Source organism: Dipodomys ordii, unplaced genomic scaffold (assembly GCF_000151885.1).
Source record: "Dipodomys ordii isolate 6190 unplaced genomic scaffold, Dord_2.0 Scaffold216, whole genome shotgun sequence".
Lineage (NCBI taxonomy): Eukaryota > Metazoa > Chordata > Mammalia > Rodentia > Heteromyidae > Dipodomys > Dipodomys ordii.
Genome location: NW_012267432.1, coordinates 691,565 through 717,682, shown reverse-complemented (window position 1 = coordinate 717,682; position 26,118 = coordinate 691,565). Strand labels below are relative to the sequence as shown.

Here is a 26,118-nt window from a genome sequence, read left to right as displayed (position 1 = left end):
TCTTCTTTCCCACCCTTTGTCTGTGGGGTGGGGCCCCCAAAAGGTTGTACATAGGTGGGGGAATCATTGGCTATTTTCTCTCTTTCTGGTAGTAGCATTCATTGCTAGGGTTTCAAGATTTCCTTTTTTGCCCATAGAGGGTGTGAGGACTTGAAGCCTAGGGGGGAAAAAAAAACCCTGGGGTCTCTCTGCCTTCCCTGGGCCCCAGAAGAAAGAAGCACCATGGGCCCAGGATGGTTAGGGGGAGCAGCAGTTGATGTTTATTGGGGATCAGTATCCCTATGCCAGATCTTGGGGGCCTTGCCCCCCGAATCTCTTGCCTCAGCTTTAGTCGTCGCTGTCGAACTCCGAGGATAGACCCTGCAGCAGGGGCAGGGACATGGAGTGCCGGTCGGGGTCCCCGGGGCCCCCACCCTGGGCTCCTGGTGGGGGGCTGCGGGGACTGAAGAGCCAGTTTTCTGCCAGGGTTGGGGATAGTCACAGCTTGACTCATGCCCTGGTCTTCCTCCCTAGTCCCTCTCCCCCCGGTCCTCTGTGCTCTCCCCAACCCCGTATGAGGCCCAAGTGTCTATTTCACCCTCCCTTGGCTCCTTCACATTATCCCCTTCAGGGTCCTGTACACAACTGTGGATACTCCCCCCATTCCTGGGCTGTACTCCCCATCCCTTCTCCCTCCTCCACTTTGTCCCTCCCATCCTCATGTTCATTTCCCCTAGCAGTACCTGACAGCATCTGGGGCCCCCTCCGGAAGGGGTTTCGACCCTTGCAGGAGAATCTGGTGGGTCTGCCTTCAGGCCCTTCTTGGGGAGGTGGTGTGGGTGTAGGTGGGGCAGGGACAGGAGGGGGTACATCAGCAGCTTCAGGGATATCAGCAGGTGCTGATGTGGGGGCCAGAGTTGGTACGATGCTGAGGTTGGGTTTGACCCAGTGGACCCCATGAGGCAATGGGTCTTTGTTCAGAGGCTTCTGTGGTCCCAGCACACCCTTGGGCTGCAGTGAAAACTTGAGGCAGGAAAAGGCAACAGGCAATGACCGCTGTAACCGGAGCACCTGGGGCTCACGGGTTGTAGGCAACAACCCCAGCTGCAGCCAGGAGCAGGAGAAGACCTGGTAGATGACGTAGATGCTGTGGGTGCTTCGGAGCCAGGGAAGAGTCTGCTGTAGGCTCACCTGCCCTGGTGGCAGCAACAGGAAGGCAACCTTCTTGCGCAGGCCACCCATATGTAGGCGGATCCGGCAGGGCTGCCCATCCAACAGTCGCATCTCCTCATAGGCTATCTCAGCTCGGCCATTTGGTGAGTATTCCCGAGTGCAGTGGGCAAAGGCACCCTCAGACCCTGCCTGTTCTAGAAGGCTTGGTAGTGGCCCCACGGGCTTCAGTGCCTTCCGGCCTTGCCTACCTGGCAAAGCCAGGCGGGTGTGGGCTGGGCGGGACTGTTTCACTAGAACTCCCAATAGGTCATAGCAGGTGGCATCCGACAGGAAAGGTACTGCTACTACATTGGACCCAAAACGCTCCTCGATAACCTGCAGGTGGTAGTTCATAAGTCAGGGACTCAGTTAAGATCAGGAGTTAATTTGTACCTTACTCTAGACTGGCCTTCCCACCATTTGCTGTTTAATTACATCTCTACAACATCTATCTTACACTTCCTACTTTTCTCCCTGTTCCTTCCTATAGCAAAACTTTGAATGTCTACTATGTGTCAGAGTAGGTTAGCTACTAGGACACATGAAAGAATGAAACGTTGTCCTTGTCCTATTTTAGCTTCATCTAATGGAGGAGACAAAAATGTATACTGTAGTCAGCTAAGTAAAATAATAGAGGACAAGGCATGAAGAAGACAAGTTATTTAAAGCCTTTGTCTTTGATAGAAGACCAAAGAAGGTTTCTAGGTGGTAATACTTGAGCTTCAAAGGAATTAAACAGGTAGGAAAAGGGAGAAAGGGCAGCCAGTTTAAAAAAAAATAAAAACAACCCCGAGTTTTCAACCACGAGAGCTACAATTAGGAACACGTAATTTCCTATTATATGTAAAGGTATGAAGAGGGAAAGGCACACAGGAACTCGATTATGAAAGGTTTTGTGTGCAGGCCTTTCATAAGTGATGGAATTTTATCCTGAGTACAATGAGAAGGCACTTGAAGGGCTCTAGGCAGGAGGAAAAGGACCATACAGGTATTTTAGAAAACTGATGGTTAATAGGAAGGCTTAAAAATGTAAGAGTATAGTAATAATCTAGGCAAAACATAAGTCCCTGAACTAAAAGGGATGGTGAGACATAGATATTAAGGTTTTAAAATTTGTAGAATTTGGCTTTGGAGATGTGGACAAAAGAGTTCTTAAGGAGCATTCTTAGGTGATTAGTTACATGGATAATATCATTAGCTAAGAAAAAATTCACAGAAATGGGTTTATAATGTTCATTTTTTGCCTATACACTGTGTTACCTCTTGGTATGTACTTTCCATTCTTTCTGTAGGGGATAGTTCTTATATTGAACTTGAGGCTTCATCTTTATAATACTACTTCCAATACACTTTTAGGAATTCCAGTTCCCCTGTCTTTTGAACTTTTTTCTTGTTTTTGTTGGGAGGGTGAAGAGCTTGGTAACCCACTTCTGGAGATAACTGGGAATGCAGCAAAATTATTTTTAGTATTTGGGTGCTATGGTCTCATCTCATTCAAGGTTTCATTGGCCAGGACTTCTGGCTCTTGGTTCTTCTAGGGAGCAATGGCACACAAAATTCCATTCTTTGCATTTCTTTCTTTTTGAGCCCAGTGCTTCAAGTGACGGATTATAATCTCTAGTCCCCAAATCCCACTTATCTATGCCCTTACTGATGGTATTGCCCATTTTCCTGGCCTTCTGGTAGAGTTCCCCCAATGGTCTTCTAAAACAAATCTACTTTTTTGTTACGTGAAGCTGTTTTGGAAGTTCTTCCCTCACGTATTAAAATAGGGTAGCCAGCTGATGGGGTGAAGGCTTAAAGACTATCATCTTGTCATCTGGTTAAGAAAATAATTGGTATACTTTTCTGGCCTGCATGGAAGAATTTCCCATCACTCTTTTTCCTTTGCTTCAGTGAGATAGGAACACTTTAGTTTGGGTGGGGATACCATACTGAAGAACAGAGCTCTGAGAGGGGCTAGTTGGGCTTCTAGGAGTGAGGGCAGTACAGTGCACTGGTAAGTGAGCGTTTGGTATAAAGTGTTTTGCCCCTTAACAGTAACAACATAACCAGCATGCATAACCTCAGAATTCTACCCTAGGTGCTCCCTTAGTGTATAGGATCCTGAACACAGGTGACAAACGGGAATGTGTCCTGGAAATATCCTCCTACAGGAGTGTGGCATTCAAAATACACAGTGCTTATTGTCTAGGATTCTGCTAAAAGAATGAATCTCTGTCTTTGTTGGAGGCTCCTTCCTAATGTATAGACATTGCTATGAGGCTTAATAGGCTTTCCTCTTCTTTTTCTTCATCTCTTTTTAAAATTTGAGGTATAGTCTTACTGTTTAGCCCATTCTGTCCTTGAACTTGATATCATCCTGCTTTTATCTTCCTAAGTGCTGGAATTGCAGGTGTGTACTACTCCTATGCCCAGCTTTCTTTTTCTGCTTGAGAGCCCCAATGGTTATCCTAAAATAGGAATAATAGATTGTTGAGTTGTTTAGTTTTTGGCTAGGGGTAACTGTGCTATTGGCAAAACTGCACTTGATATTATTGTCTGCTTCTGTTGAGCTTATACTTCTGTAGGCCTTTAGATTTAGGTTTGACAGAGACAGCCTTGGTAAGTGATGGTAGGCTATCTTCCTAGATAAACTTTGGTTGCTTTAAATTATGAATGTGGGAGCTCTTGAGCCACACGAGCAGTTAGCCAAATGTTTTACAAAGTGCCCAGTAAATTGCTAATAGTTCTGGAGACAAGAAACCTGGCAATTCACAGTTGCCCTACTCCTTGAATTTCCCACATTTCCCATCCTGTACATCTCTATCCTGATTTTCCACTGAAATAATATAGTGAGTTTTTTCATACTCAGAGATGATGTACCATTTAGCGGATGACCCTATTTACTTTTACCTTAATTGTAATTGGTCCAGTCAGGGTGAACTAATATGCTGCTGAAACCAGTTACTCTTGTAACTTTCTTGATTCTGCTTTTCTGTCTTTTGGGATGATCAGCTTCCAAAGCACCATCACAGGTGCTTTGAGTCTGAATGGATTCTGCTTTAAGATGGTATATTCAAACCTGGAACTATACATTTTTATTTTTTTCCCCCATGTCCTGACTTTTGCAGGATGTTGCTTGTAGTATGCTATTTGTTCATCCATCTACTTACTCATTAATTCACTCAGGTGTTTATTATACCTTTTATGTACTAGCTACTACTCTCCCTGTCCCCATTTTTTGTGACTGATTCCCCCTTCCCTAGTAAGAATGTCAGTCTTCAGAAAGCCCTCTGGATCTTCTAAGTTCTCTTTAACCTAACACTTTTTCTCTGCTCTAATAAGCTCCTTACCCATTGTCTTGAAAGGAAACTACCTTACTGTTTTTTCTGTTGTGGTTAAATGGGACAGTTTGTGCTTGACACATAGCAAGCACTATTATTGTCTTAAAATTCCTTTTTCCTACTCACATCCTGTCCAGGTCCATCCAGATCAGACTTTACCTACCTTATCTTTGATGAGGGTCCAAGTGGTATCAGCTTCATCCAGGGTTAGCAAGTGGGGGGTACTAACCAACATGGTGTGGGGTATAGGAAGGATTGGGAAGGGCAGTGACTGCTGCAGAAACCCCAAGCTGCCCAGTTAGATGAGCCCCTATGAGTTGGGTTGTGACCAGCTGCAGCATGAGGTCATAGAGGTCCTGCCAGGTGATGGAGGCCTGAGTAGGTATAGTAACTTTCCTAGCCTTCCTGCAGCCTGTGGGCCATACCTTTTTTTTGTAGTGATGGAGATTGGACCCAGGTCCTTGCATATGATAGGCAAGTGCTCTACCTTTGAGCATATAGTTCCAGATCACCCCTTCCCAATTCTTCCCACTTTTCCCTTCTCTCCCTCCTCCCCTTCTCTTTCTCATTTGGCACAGTCTTACTGTGTAGCCCTAGGTTGACTCAAACTTGCAGTTTTCCTGTCTCAGTTTCGCCAGTGCTGCTGGGATGTGGTTCATATTTTTGAGTCATCTATCCATCATCTTGCTTTAGGGGAGGAAAAGGCAGATTGTGTGTTGGAATTACCCAGGGGCTTAAAAAAAATCACTGATGCCTGTCTCTTATTTCCAAAGATTCTGATTTAATTCGTCTGGGGTGTGCCTAGCCATACCAACTTCTAAGAGCTCATGAGGAAATTTTAATGTGCAGCTTACATTGAAGCCCACTTTTTAAAAACAACTTTATTTGTGTGGTACTGAGCAAGTACTCTGTTACTTGAACCTGACCCCAGCCCTTTTTACTCTTATGTTTTTTGAAAAGGTGGGGTTTTGTGCTTTTGCCATGGGCTGACCTCAGGCTCTGATCCTCCTACTTGGATTCCTGGGTGGCTGATATTATCTTGCTTTTTTTTTTTTTTTTTTGCCAGATGGATGAAACTTGAACTCAGGGTCTTGTGCTCTCATTTGTCTTTCTTATTCGCAGCTTGGACTCTACTACTTGAGCCATTCCTTGAGCTACCATTTTGCTGATTAATTGTAGATGGCATCTCATAGGCTTTTCTGCCTGAGCTGGCTTTGAACCATTGTTCTCCAGGTCTCAGCCTCATGTGAAGCTAAGATTATGGGCATCAGTCACCAGCAACTGGCATCATCTTGCTTTTTGTGATAGGATCTTGCTAACTTTTGTCTGTGCTGGCCTTGAACCCACAGTCTTTTTCTTCTTCCAAATAGATGGGATTACAAACATGAGCCACAGTGTCCAGTAAGCCTATTTTTAATGGGTGGATTGTAATGCAGTAAAAGCAGCCATGTGTGTAGGAGGGTGTCATGCTGAGCAGTAACTATGTGGAGAGTAAGAGTCTAATTGGAATAATGTTGCCTTAGTAACTGGTGAGAATTTTTAGGAAACCATAACATTTACTCAGGTAAATTTTAGAAAAATTTTCTTTACTCCCTGTCTTGGTCTGATTTTTGTGTAGTAGTTCTCTCCCATTGCAGCTCTTATCTATTCATTATTTCCTATATGTCTCTGTCTAGAGATCTCTGCTTGGTTTTTCTAGAGATGAGTGGTTTTTCTCCATTCTAAACAGTCTTTTTAGGAGCCCTTTTCCCCTGTGTGGGGCCAGCTTGTAGAGCTATCTGCAAAGCTGGTTATCATCTGAATGAGGAGGTTTGAGTGTGGGCCACAGAGAAGAGTTCTACAGTGATGGGGAAGAGTGTTGTCAACACTTTTCCAGGAGAAGGATTAATATCATACTTGTTGAGCTCTTATGTCCTGAGGTCTGGATGCATTATCTTTGATAATCCTCTTAGGAACCTCTCCAAGTAGGCACCATTATTATTTCATTAATAACTGAAGAAAAGGTTCCCAAAAGGTAATTAGTCCAAGTCATATAGTAAGTTAATAGAGGATCTAGGATTCAGATGAAAGTCTGCTTGATTCCTGCTTAAATAATGAAATTGTAATTGTTTTTGGTGAAGAGAAAAATAGACATGTTCTTTCAGCTCATTTTAGTGTGTGGCAGAAGAGGTACACATTAGATGCACAGAACATAGTGGTTTGGTGGGAAGGAAATAGGCAGGGTGAAAGAGAAGCCACAACAGAGAGATCAGAAGCCTCAAATTTCTTAAGACAAGCGAAACCAAGTTCTTTCCTTCTTGTGCCACTTAGTACTTCTTTATTTTTTATTCTTTTCATTTTTAAATGGTGCTGAGGATCCAGTCCAGACAAAGGCCTTATGTGTGCTCGGCAACCATGCTCTACCACTGAGCTGTGACATATATATCCATACATCTCTAAGCCTGGGCCTGGGTTGTTGTCCTAATATTTATCACAGGCTGGCCTTGCACATACTGCAGCTCAGGATGGCTTCAATCCCTCTTATTTTTGTTTTCCAAGTATGGGGGGATTTCTGGCTTGTGTCATGATATTTGGCTTAGCACACTTTTTATTTTGGCTGGTCACTATACAACTTAGTGTTGTATAGTTGCTGCCTATGTTCTTTATAGAAGGGAATTCCAAGTAAAGAAGACAAAGGTAGAAGAGAAAAACATATACAAGAACTAGAAGTAGAGGCAGTTGAAGGAGGCAAAGATACAGAAGTAGAGAGTGGGGTGAGGAGCAGAAGCAGAGAACAATGTACATGCAGATGATAGAAACCCAGAATGAAAGGGGGTGGGGGAGTAGATGAGGGAAAAGTGGATTATTGGTGAAATAAGATGTGGAGGATTTCTACAGAAACTTTGGTTCATAGAGATGGACTCAGATGGAAAATAGGCTACTGATGAACTCCTCTGCCAGAAGCCCATATATCATTTTTTTTCTTGCTTTCTAATTCACATAATTTTCTAGGCTTCCTAAATTTCATATGGTCTGTGCTGACATTAATTAAGTTTGCCTTTACTTTTGGCTCATAGAGTCTGAGACTGAATGATCCTGAAGGAAACTGTTACAGCTGAGTGTGGACTGGCTGTCATCATATCTTGCGGCTGGGGTTGGCTTCTAGTGTGGCCCATTTCTGGGGACTCCTTGACAAAGAGGCACTGGCTACCTGTAGGATATACATTATGAAGATGATCTGACTGGTAGCTTGTGGATAACAGATGGGGTTGTTTATCCAGAGAGCATGTGGTACTCTGCACATGGCTCTTGGGTAGTATAGAATAATGCTAACAAAACTTTAGAGGAAATGGTACTATGGCTCAAGTAGTAGAATGTTAGCCTTGAGCAAAAGGAACTCAAGGACAGCACACAGGCCTGTAATCCTAACTACTCAGGAAGCTGAAATCGAGGATCACAGTTTGAAGCCAGCCTGGGCAGAAAAGTCTGCATGAGACTCTTATCTCCAATTAACTACTCAGAGACTTGAAGTAGTGCTGTGGCTCAAGTGGTAGAGTGCCAGCCTTGAATAAAAAGAGGCTCAGGAACAGCACCTAGACCCTGAGTTCAAGCCCCTCAACAAAGAAAAAAAAAAGAGTTTAGAGTGGTAAAGAACTCTTAATAAATCTTATCTCTCAGGTTGCAGGGATAATCATACAGATCCTTCTTCATACCTTATTTGAAACTTTTATAATTGAGAACTTGTCAGATTATAGGAAGGGAATATATTCATATATTAAGAACTACTCCAGTGGGATTCAGGGAAGTGCTCTGTAATTAAACACATCAACATTTTTCTTTTTCAGTTAATGTATGGATATTTGCATTAAATGAGACAAAGACTATAAATAGGATCATAATGGCTGAAGTCAGGTTTTAGACCAAAGTTATGGAAAAAAACCCCGCATATTTCTTCAGAGATTTTTTTTGAATTTTGAAATTGCAGGTAAATGAACTGTCACACAGTTAATTTTTCTCAGGCTTTTATGAGGAAGGAAAGAGTACTGGAAAAGCTTTCTAAACATATCATGTGGTAGGTATGTATTACAATCTCAATCCAGAACAAAATATGAATTTTCAACTGTGTAGTTTTGGCTTGAAGGAAGAAAGTTCTTACAATGGACAACGTACAGCTTTGGAACCAGCTGCCTTGAAGTTGTGCACAACCAGTGGTTAAAGGTGCCTTAGAAGAGTCTTCCTGTGGGGGGAGGATGGTGGATGCATTGCTTATGAACATTGGTTGCCCGTGATTTCCCTTTTCATGTAAGAGGGGGAAAATGGTATATGTATATATATGTGTGACACGAGATAATCACACAGGAATTTCTTTATATTTCTTTATAATGTTGTAATAAATATCTTACTGCATATGTGTTTGCTGACATCTCAGTTATTTTCTCAGGATACATTTATTAAAGGAGACTCATGAAGAGGACATGGACATCTTAAACATGATCCATTAAGATTAATTGTTGTCACAAGTATCCACAAAATCACTGCTTAGAGGGTTTTTTGTTTTGTTTTGTTTTTTAACTCAGAAGTTCAGAAAAAATAAAAGTCTTGAGAATGAATGAACTCCCACTTAGGTTGACTGTAGATATTTTCCTCATTCATTTGGGTTCAGTATGACCACACCTGAAAACCATGCCGATCTGGGCCATCTCTTCACTTCCTTGTCTGTAAGGATCTGGTGAAACCCTTGCATGATCCTAGAGATGGCATCATCTGCTTTCTTCAATTCTGCAGCTGCCTCTTCTGTTTGGTGACCCATGGTGCTTGCTCCAACTATTTGAGCTGCAAGAGCTGGGTGTTCCTGGTTCAGGTTTTCATGGCTAACATAGGTATTGACATGTGGTAATAAAGGTTTTCTTGGAGCTTGGGTCTGCCTGTGCAGACTGCATCAGGCCTAACTGTGACTTAACTTTCTGATATGAAAGACTGTCCTACAATGCACCTTCCATTGTATAATCTTAGCTGAAAACCCAGTGTTAGGTAATATCCTGACACTTCCTGTTTGCTTTCTCTATAGTTTGTCATCTACAGCAGGATGAAATATTCCTTTTTCATCATTGAACCAACATGGTTGCTTACAGTGACATTGAGAGTACAGATACAGGTGCTGATGGGAATTATATTGGAGGCGTTTATATTCTTGTTCAAATTGCACAGAAAGGCAGTAGAGAAGCAGTCATTGTGACGACTTCAGGCAAGGAGGTTTTGTGGTTATCTGGGATATTAATTTATTTTTTCATTTGGGACTCCATCTCAAGTGGCAGGCCTAGAGAATGATATTCTGTTCTTTCTTGTGGCTTTGCGGTGGGGGGGGGGGGGGGGATAGGGAAATACTGAAGATTATCTGAACAGGGCATGTTTTTAAACCCATGTTCTATTTAAATTGGTATGACAGGGCACACATGCAGAACATAGAAGATGAGTCTGTATAACAGAAATCTGGCCCCAAGGTAGGGAAGGCTTTGATCCCAGACTAGGACCCAAGCATTTTACACCAGAGATAGTTTATCCTCTGTGGGAGTGCTAAGTCTCCACATTTGGGATTGGTAGAGGAGTTAGGCAGATAACAGGTTTAAAATAATGGGCTGCATATTGTGGCGGGGGGAGGGGGGAGGGAGGTTATTAAAGAGATTTCAGTTTGATCTTACGATCTCCACTTTAGGTTCTTTATCTTCCTAGTTTCCCTGTATGTTAATGTGTAGTTCCCTGTCTCTACCTCCTTCTAAGCAAGACACATGGCTAGGCTAAAGTCTACAGATGCCAGTGGGGGTGTCATGGAAATATCTATTGAGTGATTATCACAGTCATATACTTAGAACAGAACAGACAGCATAACACACATGTAGGCTCCAAGTAAACATAGACCCAAATGTTATCTCTGTCCATTAGAATTGACCTTTTCTGAATGTGAATGTTGCAAGGAGCCGATCCCTGATCTGTTTGGTACGGGCCCCGTAGATGAGGGGGTTGAGGGCAGGTGGCAGCAGCAGGTAGATATTGGAGAGCAGGATGTGCACAGGCTTAGGAACAGTGTGACGACCAAAGCGATGTGTGAGGTAAGAGAAGAGACCAGGCACATAGAAGGCTAGAATGACACAAATGTGAGAACTACATGTCCCAAAGGCCTTGGCACGGGCCTCCCGAGTTGGCAGCTGAAGCACAGCGTGGGCAATGAGCCCGTAGGAGCCAGCGATGCCCAGGATGTCCACACCTGACACAGCCAGTGACAGTGCCAGCCCATACAAGTTGTTGGCCCGGGTGTTACCCACCACCAGCTCTACCACTGCCATGTGTGCACAGTAGGCATGGTGTATGATCTTGGCATGGAAGTACTCAAATCGTGCCACCAGCAGAGGAAAAGGTATGACAATAGCTACAGCTTTCAGTGCAAGTGCCGAGGCAGCGTAGCCTACACGGGCTTTAGTGACAAGGATAGAGTAGTGCAGTGGGCGTCCTACAGCCACAGCGCGATCACAGGCCATGGCCAAAAGCACACCAGACTCCATGGCGGTCAGTGCATGTACAAAGAACATCTGGATTAGGCAGGCAGCGTATGGCATAGGTAGAGGCCCAAGCCATAGCACAGCCAGCAACCCTGGGGCTACAGAGGTGGCTAAGCCCAAGTCTGTGGCTGCCAGTGTAGCCAGAAGTAGAAACATGGGCTGGTGCAGTGTGGAATCTATCCACGTAACTGTCAGCAGTGCTCCATTACCTAGCAGCGCCAGCAGATACATAGGCCCAAGTACCAGTGTTAGCCAGGCCTGGGCACCCCCTAGCCCTGGGATGCCAGTCAGTATGAAGAAAGCTGGGCGTAGGAAAGTAGAGTTGGAATGTAGAGTTTCTACCATCCTTGGGGTGAGCGGATGATGATACAGGGCTTATGGGGGCATAATTTCTGATAAAAGAAGGATAAAAGGAGAGGTTTGGGAAGTGTCACGATGATACAAAGCCATTTATGATAAAGGTATAGATGCAGAAAGGGGCCTGGAACATGACAGGAGTATAAGCTTTGCTTGGGTAATTAAGGTCATCCTTTGCTTCTAAAACCCATGAGTGCAATAGGGAAGATGCAGGGGCAGTGATAGGAAGAGGTAGTTAGGAAGCAGATGACTGTTGCAGTGGCTGGTATGGCCGGAGCGCTCTAATTGGAGGTCAGCTGAGGGTAGAGCTGTGGTCAGTGCTCTTCTCCCTCAGGGTTCAAGTGGAGTCACTCTTGGCATTTGTATATGGGTGGTTATCAGGTTATGCGGTTCAATTTTGAGAGGACCCTTGAGCCTCAACTTTCTCGACCCTACAATAAGGGTAGGTATAATGATCTTAAGTGTTTCCTAGCTCTTAAGATTCTGGAACCAACTTTCTAAGAGGCAAAGAGGCAGAATAGAAAAAGTATAATGAAACAAATGGGATCTCGACGGAAGCTAGGAGCCTAGAGTAACAGGAGAAAACTTGGTGGGTTTGTAGATGTGGGATGCTTAGATTATTCTGAAATTGATGCCGAAATAGTAAACAAATAGTAGGCAGAGCGTTAATGCTGTAACAACAGAGCAATGGAGAAAGAGATAGCAGCAAGAAAACAAACTTCCCTTCATTTGTCTTCTTTCATTCTTCACAATCCAGAAGAGGGTTCCACTAGAGTCTCATACCTGAGGTGCCACAGAGGAGGAGGGAGGAAATGGCACTCAACCCAGAGTAGCAGGTACATGAAGAAGAGGCACCTCTGATGTTGGAGGATGCAGGATGAATAGATGGATTCCTAAATGTTGAGCAAGGAAGAAATCACTAGCAGAAGGTGTGAGCAGAGAAAGATCTGGAGCACTGTGTGTTGGCAGTCTCTCTTCACCTTTGACCAAAGCCTAAGGGGCCATTTATGTAGCTGTTTTTATCTGTTTCCCTCAGGATGCTCCTTCCTTCCACTTGTGTCCTGTTAACTCTTCCCTGTTTGCCCTCTGCTCAATGAAGGTGGACTCAGCCATTAACTCAGTGAGTTCAGAAAGGAGGCAAAGAAAGGGAGAAGCAAGGAAAGAGATGGAGTGGAAAAATTTGGGAAAGAACACTTTCTCTGGGAGACCTGGGAGAAGGGACTGCATAATTCTTTAATAGAATCTACCCCACTTATTTGTAATTTTGTCTCATCCCAATGAACACTGTCTTCACTTCTTCATAATATCTAGCATATTGTTTTCCCTCTTCTTTTTTTATTAGTAGATAGTGATTATACAAGGAGATTTCATTGAGCTATTTCCACACATGCTTATAATGTCCTTTATTAAATTCACTGTGAAGTTTTTGCATTTGGCTATGGGACAGAACTGCTAGCCTTATATAGCTCATGTGGGCAGCTACAGTTTTAGGAGTCTCAGGTATCCATGGAGAAGAGAGTTATTCACTATCCACTATATACCAGGTGCAGTGTTTTCTACTATAAAGAAATACCTTTAAAAACACCATAGTATGTCGAAAATTCACTTACAACATTTGAAAAAAAGGAGGAGAGTCTAATAAAAATAGTGGAATTACTTTACACATGTGAAATAGAAAGTGTACAAATATGACATCTTGCCTTGAAAAAGATCTGAGTCTTCTTTGTTGAAATGAGTGTTGAAAGTAGCCTATAAATGACTGTGGAACAGTATGAAGACTTAATAGAAATTGAGAGCTCTAACACCAAATTCAGATGGGTGTAGTTTATAACTTTACGTGATTTGGCTGAGGTGGGTACTAGATATTTGAAATGTGTACATGCTGGACTTTCCAGCTTGGTTATTTGTGTGCCGTTTTCTTTGTTCACCTTGTTTCTCAAAAATGAAGTAACATGTAAGCAAAGCTGAAAGCCACATGATGTTCAATTCCCTAATATATCAATTGTGTTTTAACTAATCTGCATTTCAAAATCAGCCCTGTGACAAATTGTTTGTTCTTGGCCCTGTGCCATGTAATGAAGACAGTGGTATACACATACCCTGTTGTTTGAGTGATACTAACAGTTTGTTGGAGGTCAGTAAAAACAATTGCATTAGCTGAGCTCAGGGCCAGCTACCATCGCAGTAAGGGAAAGCAGTCTTCAATTCTTCTTGGGAAGGTCAGTGGAAATGTTCTCTGATCAAAGTAATGACCAACAGTCCCAAAGCACATCTTATATTCATTTACTGCTTAAGACCTAACCTCTCGACAGTCATTCAAGGTAACTTGGATGAGACAAAACCTTTCCCCCTTTTACAAAGAAACTATAGGCATAGAGAGGTTAAATAACTTGCCCAAGGTCACACACAGCTAGTAATTAGCAAGAGTTAGAATACTAATTCAGACTGGCTTTAGCATATTTTTGCTCAGCCATTAACTTCAATAATTTCAGATTTAGCACATTACTAGTGGTTTTCTATAATAATTTAGGGGAAAATTGTACCTGTTTCTGGGATAAAGCAAGCAACAAATTTTATAATTGGCAGATGGCTCCCAGATTTCCTACTGGGAATTTGTAGGAAGAACTTTTGATTTTTTGGGCTGTGTGATCTCTCAAGGAATGGGGAAGGAATGGAACTCTCAGGAAGTATGAGCAGGACTTTGAGAGCCATGGCTTTATTTTGGCCACAAGAGAATGCTAATGAGACTTTTGGCTGTCTTGAACATTTGCTTAAATAAATCACAGACTTGTTAAATCCAACAAGGCCAAAAAGGAAGTAATTAAGTTCTTAGAAATCCGCTGTCTTTTGAGTTCCCTACTCTCTAGTGATCTAAGATACATTGAGAGCTTGATCTCTGGAAATTTTCTGTTATTTTCTTAGGTGCTACTGCACACTTCTAAAAGCTCTCTGAGGGGCTAGGAAGGTGGCTCAGTGGTAGAGCGCCTGCCTTGTATGCATGAGGCCCTGGGTTCGATTCCTCAGCACCACATAAGCAAAAAGAAAAAAGCTGTGTGGCTCAAATGGTAGAGCACTAGCCTTGAGCTGAAGAGCTGAGGGACAGCGCCCAGGCCCAGAGTTCAGGCCCCACGACCGGGCCAATCAATAAATAAAAAATAAAAATAAAAAATAAAAGCTCTCTGAACACATGTAGGGGTTCCCTGGCTGGTTTTTCCCTGTGATATTGGAGACAACTTGACACTATCACTGTCACCTTGTGGAACTCTGTGCCAGAGGCTCCCAGGAGGATACCAGGCCTGTGCAGTGGTGGGAAATGTGATGGAGGGAGGAGAGGAAATTCATTTGTTAACTTTGAAATTGATTCTGACTACCACTGTGGTTAATCCAGCTACCAAGACCATCTTCCATTCAATATTGTTCTCAGATATCAATTGCTGTCCTTGTGTCTATGGTTTTCTGCTTTCAGTGATCCTGGAGCAACAGCACATAGGAGTGCATTATCCACATACACAGTAGGTTACAGTGTAGCAAACCTTGGTTCCCGGTGGTCTCAAAACTGAATCTTTCTCTAGAAAGTTGTAATGCCAACTCTCAATTGTCAAATCACAATTCTCAGGTCACTGTGAGAGCCCTCTATGACTACGTTGTCACAGTAGTTGGAGGCTTACCTTTTCTTGATTTCAGGAACCTACGTAGGTTTCTATTCTATGGAAATGTGGAAGAAGCCATGAAACTACTACACCCGTTCTGTCTGTAGCTTTCTCTATCTCAGACTTTTTAGTACTTCACTGTTCAGGTTCTTAGTATTTATTAAAGCTCTGGAGGTCTGGGAGTCCCCCATCCCTGACATAATAGATAAGCTTTCACCACAGCTACAGGTTTGAGAGAGCAATTGTTCTCCCTCTTCATTATAATAGAATCTGGAAAACTTAACATAAGATATATTAAATAGGTAGGTTTCATTAGGTAGCCGATGAAGAGAACACTACGTGCTATTTAGGCAGGAAAAGAAGTTAATTTACCGAACTGCTGCCCTCACCATGCATGGTGGAGAAGCATGGCTGAAAAGGAAAAGGGGGGGAGGGGAGGGCCAGGGCCCTCTGGGCCAGGACTTATCTAGGCCAGGGACAGGAAGAGGTGTGGCCTGGTGGGGGAAAGGTGTGGCCACACTGGATCTGGACATGACCTCAGGGTCTGGGACCCTCCTAAGGTCAGATGGGAGGCATGTGACCAGAGGTGGCCCAGGATGTGACCTAGTAGGAGGAGAAGGTGACTGTTCCAGGTCTGCCAGTTACTTAGGTAACAGATACTGGGCAGAAACTTAGCCAAAAGGGAGGGAGGTGTCCCTGTGCAGACCTTACACTTAAGTTCTAGTAAGGGTATGGAAGAGGTCTCAGCTAGTGTTTACAAACCCTCTTGTGATATTTGCTCTCCCTATATATTTCTTCTTTCTCTGCAAAAGAGTCACAGAATCTCTGTGACATAACCTTTGACCAAATTCGTCCAGTAACCTCTTGCAGGCTGAATTTACAGTTGCTATCCCTGTCTCCTAGGCAACACTGTTGCTGTGTGCTTAGATTAAGACACTGAAACCCCTCAATGTATCCAGTAGTTCTTGTCCCTCAATGAGAGGCAAGGGAAAAGTGCTTCTTTTCTTTTCTTTTTTACCAATAACGATGGAGGAGATGAGTTCCAGAATTGTTTTCCAAAGCCTTTTCTTACTGAAGATAAGTAGTTCCCTGTAAGTGCTCTTCCGCATCCAGAAGTGAAGCATTCAGAAGCTCCTAAGTGAGATCAGATCAAGTCCATCTCTCAAGACATGAATTTCTCTGAGGTACTACATAGTGCCTTTATCTTTTCTCCTCTTAGCTCCCTTCCTCTTTATACAATGAAGAAAGTATTAATAACATTGACAGAATTCAGCAACCACTATTAAGTAGTCATTGCATGTCAAGTACAGTGCTGTAGGTGCAAAAACAGACTCACTACCTTTGTTAGGGATTTCGTGTTTGAATCTTCCTACCCCAAATTGTGGTATGTTGCAACCTCATTCCACAGTGTTATAGTGTTTGGAGATGGAGACTTTAGGACACAATTAGAATTAGATGAGGTGATGAGGGTGGGGTACCCTGAATGAGATTAATGTCTTTATAAGAAAAGGGACAAACACACACACACACACACACACACACACACACACACACACACACACACACACACACACACACATACATGCGCACCCCCCATTTCAGTCCTTGGTGCTGTGTTACATGGACTAAGACAATATTTAAATATCCATTAAGACCTATCTCATTAGGAGCCTGTGTACCAGTCTTCTCTTGATTTCTCTTGGAGTATGTCCTATTTCATACCTCACAACTGTATTGTGGAATATTGCAGCAGCCTTATAACTAATTCCCTTACCTTCAATCTGTATTCCTCGTAATTTTTTTTAAAAATCATGCTGCTATTTGAGAAGTAACTGAATATGTATGTTCCTACACCCCCAATTCATGTGTTAGAACTGAATCTGCAGTGTGAGGGTATTTGGAGATGAGACTTTGGGAGGTAATTGGGTATCGAGTGTAGAGCTCTCATGAATAGGAGTAGTACCCTTAAGCAAGAAACCCCAGAGAGTTTTCTCATCCCCTCCATCATATAATAAAACAGAAAGATGATAGTTGTCATGAGCCAGGAAATAAGCCCTCAACAGGGTGTTCACACCTTGGTTTTAGACTTTCAAGAATTGTGAAAAATAAGTTTTTTTTAAATGGTGCAAGTATTTTAACCAGCTTTTAATTTACTGTTGCTTCTTTTCTTGAAATTATATTGGGTTGTAGGCCCTCCAGCATAGCTTCAGTTTATTTCTCTTAGTTCCCTTAATTGGGGACTAAGTTCAAGACTGAGTCTGAAATCTTGAAAAAGTTTTTTGTTTTTCCCTTATCAGCTCTGTAAGTCTGTCTAAGCCTCTATTTTCTCATCTGCAAAATAGATATAATAATAGTGCCTTTTCTCACTGGATTGTTCTGAAAATTAAATGAGACAATTTATATTGAAAAGTTAATATAGTGATAGGGATGTAGAAAATGCTTAATAAACATTAGCCTTTAGTATTTTATTGATGGGATCACCACTTCGTTTGTTATATCTGAAAACATCTATCTATCTATCTATCTATCTATCTATCTATCTATCTATCTATCTATCTATCTATCTATTTATCTATATCTATGCTACTAATTAGCCTTAGACTTAGTGCTACCTCCTGGCACCAGTGGAAGAGTTTTCATTTCTCATGTGGTTCATTGACCACATGCTCAATGATCCCAGGGGTGACATTGACACCGCCCTCTAGAAGGAAGGCAATGGTCTCTGAGACTCTAGATATAAAGTCCTAGTCAGGGTTGGAGCAGTGATCTTCTCTCAGGCCAATATGATCAGTCTTCAGCCTTCTCTTTTCTTATCATTCCTCCTCTTGCAGAATAAGCAAAGTGTTTTTTCAGTTCATTTCTACCGCTTTCTCAATCAATGTAATAGGTGAGTTTCAGATCACTGGTGATGGCAGAAGGAGGGACTGGCAGCAGTGGTGTGTGTGTGTGTGTGTGTGTGTGTGTGTGTGTGTGTGTGTGTGTGTGTGTAGAAATATTCATAAAGGCCAAAAACTGAGGCTGGGAGAGAGAAAATGGATATGTAGGAGAAACAGAGGTGAAGGAAGATATATGATGAGAGAAGAATTGTGGCATGCCAGAACACATGCATTGGGAGAGACATCAGTAGAACTACGTAGTGGACCCTGGTAGAGATAGAAATGGAAATAGGGAAGGGGGCCAGGAAAAACACTAAGGGAATGTGATGAAAAAGAGAATGGAGGGAAGGAAAGTGGAAGAAAATGAGGGAAGGGATAACAAGTTTGACAAAAAATGTACTTATTATCTTACTTATGTAACTGTAACCCCTCTGTACATCACCTTGACTATATTAGAAAAAGAAAATTACTTAAAGAAAAAAGAAAAAGAGAATGCTTGATGAAAGGTTTGAAGTCAGTCTGTAGAGTTTTCAAAATTGTATTATACAAGAGAAGAGGAGTAGTCATAAAAATTGTGTAGATCTTGATCATCATCTTGTTTGTGGTGAAACAAGCAAAGCTATTGGAGTAACAAAGAATTTAGTAATTCCATAGTTTGTTTGTGCAAATATTGCTAAAGTACTTACCATGTTCCAGGTTCTTTGCTTAGTGCTGTTAACTGTTCAGTCCTAGAGTGAGGAGAATTCTTGGAGACTAAACTGGAAATATCATCCTAATTTCACTTCAGGTCCTGAATTTTGCAGTAAGTTTATTAATGAAGCCGTGGCTCTCCATAGGAAACAGGTGGATGATATTCACATTTGATATAATATCATATGTTACTCAAATTTGGGAAGAATCCCCAAAATATTTAGAGAGCATGAAAGAAATGAGTAGGTGGACATTTTCTTTCTTTCTTTCTTTTTTATTGTGAACATACTGTACAGAGGGGTTACAATTACATGGGTAAGATAATGAGTACATTTCCTATCAAGCATTGTAGCCTCCTCCTTTGTTTCCCCTTCCCATCCCTTCCCAGCCTCCCCCTTGCTCTCCCCCACCCAATCCTCCCCCCCCACACACACCAGAGTTGTAAAGTTCATTTTTGACATGACAACTTGTACTTCTCATTGCTGCAACGGGTCCACCTGTATCCTTATTTAAACGACTTGTTTTTCCCCTTCCCCTCCACAAATTATACCGGAGGTGGACATTTTCTTGAGTCATAATAACTGCCAGAGGCTGGGGCAGGGACAGACTGCAGACATGTTGGTCAGGACACATAACATTTCAGTTAAGCAGGAAGAGTAAATTCAAGAGATCTATTTTATATTATAGTGACATTAGTCAATAACATAATATTTACTGAAAATTGCTGAGTGTAGACTTTATGTTTTCTTCCATAAAATAATAAATGTGTGAAATAATATACATGATAAGTAACTTTGTTTAGCTATGTCACAGTGTATTTTACACATATCAAAATATATTGTATACACTGAACATATACATTTCTTATTGGTTAATTAGAAATAATTTCAAGACCCATGGATTCACTATTAAGAGTATTTCATTATCTTAAGGCAATCTTAGTGCCTTTCAGCATGTGTAACACTAGTTTTAGATTGTGAAAACACTTTACATGATGTTGTTAAGTGCCTGTGATCAAGGGTGAGGTATAAATCTGATTTTGCTCCAATATATGAAAAGGTAAGCCATTTACAAGTTTTGACATCACACTTTATACATATATATATTATTATACTGAATCACATTAATTTGTACAGTTAATACAGGTTAATGACAAAAGTAAAACAATAAACATGCTGCTGGCTGTATCCTGGTTTGAATCTTTTGGGTAAATGCTGAGGAGTGGAATTGCTGGATCATAGGGTAATTCTATGTTTCATTTTTTGAGGAACCTTCATACTGCTTTCCAGAGTGGTTGAACAAGTTTCCATCCCCACCAACAGTGCATTAGGGGTTCCCTTTTGGCTGCGTCCTTGCCAGCATTTGTGATCATTTGTTTCTTTATGAAACTCCCTGAAGAGGGAGCTGGCATTACCAAAAATGACAGCTGGGTAGGACTTGCAAGGTTTGAAGAAGATACTGAGAAGAAGATATGGAGAAGAAAAGAAAGAGAGAAAAGAAACAGGCGAGGGGCGATAGGCAAGTGTCTGTTTTTCCTTAGCCTGCTCTTGAAATTACTGTAGTTTCCACTCCAGGTTTTTTGGTTATGCCTGAAGCTACTTCTCTCACACCACAGTGTCCCTGGGGCTTCTCTCAATAACTGAGGTGATTTCTCTCTTTCTGCTGAGATAGTGGGTGTTTTTCAGAGCACTATAAGGCAGTCTGCTGGGATGTTCTGAGCTCATCTAAGTGCATCACTGCTGGACCTTCTGAGTGCACCTGAAGCCTTCAGGTCTAGGATCAGAGACACCAAGTTCTTCTGAGAGACCTGTTCTCAGGCTACTTTTCTCTCCTTGGATACTTCTTTCATTTATGTTTCTACTCTTAACCTCTTTGGAGAAAAGGAATTTCCTTTGGTCAGAGTTGGGTGAAAAATAGGGCTTTAACTAACTATTCATTAAGATGCTTTGCTTAAAAGAAAAAAAATAAAATGGCATCCAAACAGATAAATGATGAGGACAATAAAATAACAATAATTCCTGCCTTTATGAACACTTTATATGGATGGATACGCTCTTTTAATTCTCAAAATTATCTGCTGTGGTTTACTATTGCCTGTATCATACAAATGAAGAAAAAGAAAAAAGAAAGTTGTGTAGAAGTAAAGTACCTCTGCTGAGCTTGCCTTGCTAGTCAGGAATGACTGGGAAAAGAGCTCAGGGTGTCTGACTATAACTTAAAGTCTCCTTTTTCTCTTTCTCTTTCTTTCTTTCTTTCTTTCCTTCCTTCCCTTCCTTCCTTCCTTCCTCTTTCTTTCTTTCCTTCCTTTCTTCCTTCCTTTCTTCCTTCCTTTCTTTCTTTCTTTCTTTCTTTCTTTCTTTCTTTCTTTCTTTCTTTCTTTCTTTCTTTCTTTCTTTCTTTCTTTCTTTCTTTCTTTCTTTTTTGTCCTGGGGCTTGAACTCAGGGCCTGGGCACTGTCCTTGATCTTTTACTCAAGGATAGCACTCTACCACTTGAGCCACAGTGCCACTTCTGCCTTTTTCTGTGTATGTGGTACTGAGGAATCAAACCCAGGGCTTCATGCATGCTAGACAAGCACTCTACCATTAAGCCACCTTCCCTGCCTATATTCTCTTTCTTTCCAATCTGGGCTTTTTTGTCATTCTGATGACAATTCTCTGAGAACTCTGGGGAGTTACTTTCTATGAGACGTTGGATGTACTTTTTAATACGTATGTATTTTGTTTTTTCTTCTCATCCCTTTCTTCTTTCTCCATGAGTCTAGAATCCTCCAAAGGTGTTTGGCAGAGCAACAGCCAGCTGAGAGGAAGTTTGCTGAAAACCCACTGAGTGACATGAAAGTCCTTCCTACAGGCAGTAATCTTTTTCTAGAACTTCATGACCAGCTGTCCATCCCTTACTGTCTCACGCCCCATCCTGACTTTGGAATCTCACTATTGGGGTGATATGGTATCATTAGAGCGGTAAGCAGAGATTGAGGGTTGCTTTTATGAGAATTTACATGAGTAGTCATACTGTGTTATTGAGAAAGGATACATTACTAATGAATGAGGTATGGGGAAGCAGTAAGAAATGTCCAATAAATTTCCTTCTGTGGAAAATGACTTTGATTTCTAGTAGAGATTTTTGTTTCTGTAAATTTGAGTTCAGTGCTTTATAAAATAGAGGCAAAGAAAATGTTAACAGGGGTCCTTCCTGTCTATGCCTATCCCAGAAAAGTTCAGTCTTTGTTCTAAGTAAAAGTTGAATAGATATTAAAAATATACTGACTAGGACTGTATTATCTTGCCTGCCTAATTTCTTCTTAGATTTTGACCCTGTTCCCTTCCTTGTTCCCTGGGATGGGATTGTTCCCTCCTCACAATCCATTATGCTCTGAGAAAAGGCATTTGCATAGAAGTAGAGGGATGGGCTCATTAATTGAGGATTTCATTCTTTTATATGACTTCCTCCATGAAGCGATCTGAACACCTTTATTAGAAGATACAGCTAGTATTTATTAATTTGATACCTTTATATACTTAATTTTCTCTTTACTTGTCTCTTTCTCTCTCTCTCTCTCTCTTTCTCTCTCTGTTACTAGAGTTTGAACTCAAGGTTTCCTGCTTTCTAGGTTTGTTTGTTTGATGGGCACATTACCACTTGAGAATACGTATACTCCTTTTTCTTGATTATTTTGGAGATGGAGAATAGGGAACTTTTCTGCACAGGCTGGCTTTGAACCATCCTCTGGATCTCAGCCTCCTGAGTATCTGAGATTACAGTGATGAACCACTAGTGCCTTGCTTCTTTAAGAATCTTGATCAATAATCCCTTCCCTACTTCTAATAGTTTATATCTAGCTGTAGAGAGATAATTATTGTATGAGTTGTGGGAAAACTAGGATAGCAAAGTTTTATGTTTAACACTTTTTGTTTTGATGGTGTAGGGTTTGAACTTAGGGCTTTGAGATGGCTAGGCAGGCATTCTATGAATCTAAATCCTTTTCTGTTGGATATTTTTAAGATAGGATCTTCTTTTTTGTGTAGGCCAGCCTAGACCCTGATCCTCCTCTTATTCTTCCTGAATAGCTAGGATGATAGGCACAGGCCACTGTGCCCAGCTTTTTCAATTGAGATGGGGAATCTTACAAACTTTTTTTTTCTTGCTTTAGGCTGTCTTGGAACCCAGATCTTCTTGGTCTCCATGTCCCCAGTAGATACAGACATATGTCAATGGTGCCTGGCACTTATTGAATAGATTTCAGTAGCAAGGAAACCTGAGTCTTTCTGAGGGTTTCAGAACAAATAAGGTGGGAAGGAGAATGTGTTAGTGGAGCAAGTAAAGGGAAGGGGGACAGAATGTACTGATTCCATTTTCTCAGAAGTGCTGTTGTTTTGAATCGTTTTATGGGTAAGTCTGTCTAGACACAATCAAGAGCTATTTGTGTGGTTATGTGGAACTATCTGGGAAGGATTATAAGGAGTTTATAAGGTGATAAATAATGATTCTATTGGTTTCACCACCCACCACATTTTTTAAGAAAGATCTGAATCCGGATCAGTGCTGATAAATACATTCTTTTGGTCCTTTCCAGATTTCTACTTGGTACTCTTCAATGCACATGGAATCACAAATTCAAGTATTCTAAGAAATACTCAAGATCCAGCAAACTTAATATGACTAAATATAGTCAAGTTAAAGTATGGCTAATAGGTTTTCAATTTTTTCTTTTTTTGGCCAGTCCTGGGGCTTGGACTCAGGGCCTGGGTTCTATCCTTGAGCCTCTCTGTGCTCAAGGCTAGTGCTCTACCACTTGAGACACAGCACCACTTCTGGCTTTTTCTGTTTATGTGGTACTGAGGAATCGAACCCAGGGCTTCATGCATGCTAAGCAGGCACTCTACCACTAAGCCACATTCCCATCCCAGGAGATACATTTTTAGGAACACATTTCAAAGTGGTATATCTGAAGGAGGTAATTTGTGATTAAGATTTGGCTAAACAAGTGGAAACATGGAAATTTAAGTAGGCACAGCCTAATAGCTTTGGGAAAAGGACAAGAACAGCATGAGTAGGGGGCAGACAGTGCTGGTGTAGAAATGGTAGAATGAATGGTAGAAAGGTATTGTGAGGTCCTCTTATGGGGTGATTGGAGGCAGGTATAGCCTTTGTTGGATTTTTAAACAGTGTAACCACAGAAACTCTATAGGCAAATGAAACACTGTGGGCCCAAGGCTGTTTCTACACCCCAGTGTGCATTCTCTAGGAGAGTCCAGCAGTTTTTGGAAATTGACCCCATCTTTTGTGATTTCTGTATAATCTCAGTGGTGCTTTCCTATCATTTTCAGTGGACTCATCGGCTTCTGAGCCAGTGTACAAAAGACTGTAGTGTGCATCATGACTAACACCAACATTACCATCTTCCATCCCACTGTTTTTGTCCTACTTGGCATCCCTGGGTTGGAGGTGTATCACGTGTGGTTGTCTGTCCCCCTTTGCTTCATGTATGTCACTGCAGTCCTGGGGAACAGCATCTTGATCGTGGTCATCGTCACAGAACGTAGCCTTCACGAGCCCATGTATTTCTTCCTCTCCATGTTGGCCATCACAGACATCCTGCTATCCAGCACCACGGTGCCCAAGGCTCTGGCCATCTTTTGGCTCCATGCTCACAACATTGCCTTTGATGCCTGTGTCACTCAAGTGTTCTTTGTGCACACAATGTTTGTGGGGGAGTCAGCTATCCTGTTAGCCATGGCCTTTGACCGCTTTGTGGCCATCTGTGCCCCACTGAGATACACAACGGTGTTAACATGGCCTACTGTCCGCAGGCTTGCTCTGGCCATTGTCATCCGAAGCTTCTGTATCATCTTCCCGGTGATCTTCTTGCTGAAGCGGCTGCCCTTCTGTCGGACTAACATCGTCCCCCATTCGTACTGCGAGCATATCGGAGTGGCTCGTTTAGCTTGTGCTGACATCACTGTTAATATCTGGTATGGCTTCTCGGTGCCCATTGTGATGGTCATCTTGGATGTGATCCTCATTGCTGTGTCTTATTCACTCATCCTCCGTGCGGTGTTTCGTTTGCCTTCCCAGGATGCTCGGCACAAGGCCCTCAGCACTTGCGGGTCCCACCTCTGCGTCATCCTCATGTTTTATGTTCCTTCCTTCTTTACCTTACTGACACATCGTTTTGGGCGCAACATTCCTCGACATGTCCATATTCTCTTGGCCAATCTTTATGTGGTGGTGCCGCCAATGCTCAACCCCATTGTCTATGGTGTGAAGACAAAGCAGATCCGGGAGGGGGTAGCTCATTGGTTCTTTGACATCAAGACTTGGTGTTTTTCGCCTGCCCTGGGCTGATGGTCCCCAGGAGTCTTCTTTCCCAGCTTCATCAAGGAAAGTAGATGTGGAAGGCAGATATTTCCTGTACTTAGATGGGTTTTCTTTCTTTCTAATTCATTCTTTTCATCTCACTACCTTTCCTGTGTTCTCCTCTAACTTTTCATCTTTTTCTCCCAAGCCTTTGTTTCCTCTTTTCTGTTAATACGTTCCAACTCACAAATGACAACTATGGGTACATGCTCTCTGGTTTGAGCATTTGGTGTCCTAAGTAAATTAGACATTCTTCAGAAGCACAGGGAACTGAACTTCACATGAAGTAAAAGTTACAGACAAAATGTATAAAAAATAATTATCACTTAACATTATTTTCCTTTGTAAATCCCCAAATGTGCTTGGATTCTTTATACAAAATTAAGTAGCTCTCCACTACCTTCTATGATACTAGGTGTTTTCAAAGAACAGTCTCATACGCCTTTTATCTCATTCTTTAAATTTTAATTCAAGAGTAGCCTTCAATGTGAATTGAAGTCTCTCCTAATTTCTCCAGAGAAGTTAAGGATTCTACCTTCGGATGTCTTGTGCATTTTACACATAGTTATAACTATGCACAGTGAATTGTAATGAGCTGCACATTTATTTGTACCCTCAATTGACTATAAATTCTTTGAAATTTTTCATGCTTGTACCATAACTGCATTAAAAATACCTGATAATAAATAAAGGCAGATTGTACTTCAGGTGTATGCCCAGGGGAGAATGAAGGTTACAGCTATTTTTATAACAGGTAGAAAACAGGATTAGAGGCATGGCATAGAGGTATGTAGTAGATACCCATTATTACATATATAAAAATGTACTTAAATTATTTATGTCAGATATTTTGTCACAGCAATGGGAAACATGGATAGTACAATTATAGTAACAGTCCCTGTTTATCAAGAGATGAATGTATGCTTGAAGCCATGTTGAGTGCTTTGTTGCATTTCCTCATTTGCTCTCATATGACAAACAGTAGCTAAGGCTGTAGTGATCTCTGTTTAAAATGCAGGGGTAGAGACAAGGTAAGAGGTACAACTTTGGTGGGGGCGGAGGGAGGGATGGTAGGGGAAAAACAAAGGAGGAGGCAACAATGCTTGATAAGAAATGTACTCATTACCTTGCTCAT

The 26,118-nt window shown here is 41.9% G+C and overlaps 3 protein-coding genes across 3 annotated transcripts; 1 reads left to right on the top strand and 2 right to left on the bottom strand.

Moving 5' to 3' along the window:
• Positions 1-240: 240 nt before the first annotated feature.
• Positions 241-4,796, bottom strand: LOC106000360 (chromosome unknown open reading frame, human C11orf42). Its single transcript, XM_013035615.1, has 3 exons — positions 4,681-4,796; positions 723-1,527; positions 241-458 (listed from the first exon to the last, which is right to left on the bottom strand). The coding sequence occupies exons 1-3, from the start codon at positions 4,750-4,752 to the stop codon at positions 328-330; spliced, it is 1,008 nt and encodes a 335-aa protein (XP_012891069.1). The 5' UTR covers positions 4,753-4,796; the 3' UTR covers positions 241-327.
• A 5,636-nt stretch (positions 4,797-10,432) lies between these two features.
• On the bottom strand, positions 10,433-20,678 carry LOC106000357 (olfactory receptor 52W1). Its single transcript, XM_013035612.1, has 2 exons — positions 20,656-20,678; positions 10,433-11,396 (listed from the first exon to the last, which is right to left on the bottom strand). Exon 2 carries the CDS (start codon positions 11,393-11,395, stop codon positions 10,433-10,435), a length of 963 nt encoding a protein of 320 aa, XP_012891066.1. The 5' UTR covers position 11,396; positions 20,656-20,678.
• Positions 20,679-24,002: 3,324 nt separating this feature from the next.
• On the top strand, positions 24,003-24,971 carry LOC106000339 (olfactory receptor 52B2). The gene has a single exon (XM_013035591.1). It carries the CDS (start codon positions 24,003-24,005, stop codon positions 24,969-24,971), a length of 969 nt encoding a protein of 322 aa, XP_012891045.1.
• Positions 24,972-26,118: the final 1,147 nt, after the last annotated feature.

What these genes read in the sequence shown, in the direction of transcription:
- LOC106000339 (XM_013035591.1), top strand. Translation starts at nt 24,003, where the DNA reads ATGACTAACACCAACATTACCATCTTCCATCCCACTGTTTTTGTCCTA.
- LOC106000357 (XM_013035612.1), bottom strand. Translation starts at nt 11,395, where the DNA reads ATGGTAGAAACTCTACATTCCAACTCTACTTTCCTACGCCCAGCTTTC.
- LOC106000360 (XM_013035615.1), bottom strand. Translation starts at nt 4,752, where the DNA reads ATGTTGGTTAGTACCCCCCACTTGCTAACCCTGGATGAAGCTGATACC. An exon ending in GGACCCTCATCAAAGATAAG is followed by an intron (nt 1,528 to 4,680) that starts GTAGGTAAAGTC and finishes TACCACCTGCAG; the next exon opens with GTTATCGAGGAGCGTTTTGG. An exon ending in GGGGCCCCAGATGCTGTCAG is followed by an intron (nt 459 to 722) that starts GTACTGCTAGGG and finishes CAACCCTGGCAG; the next exon opens with AAAACTGGCTCTTCAGTCCC.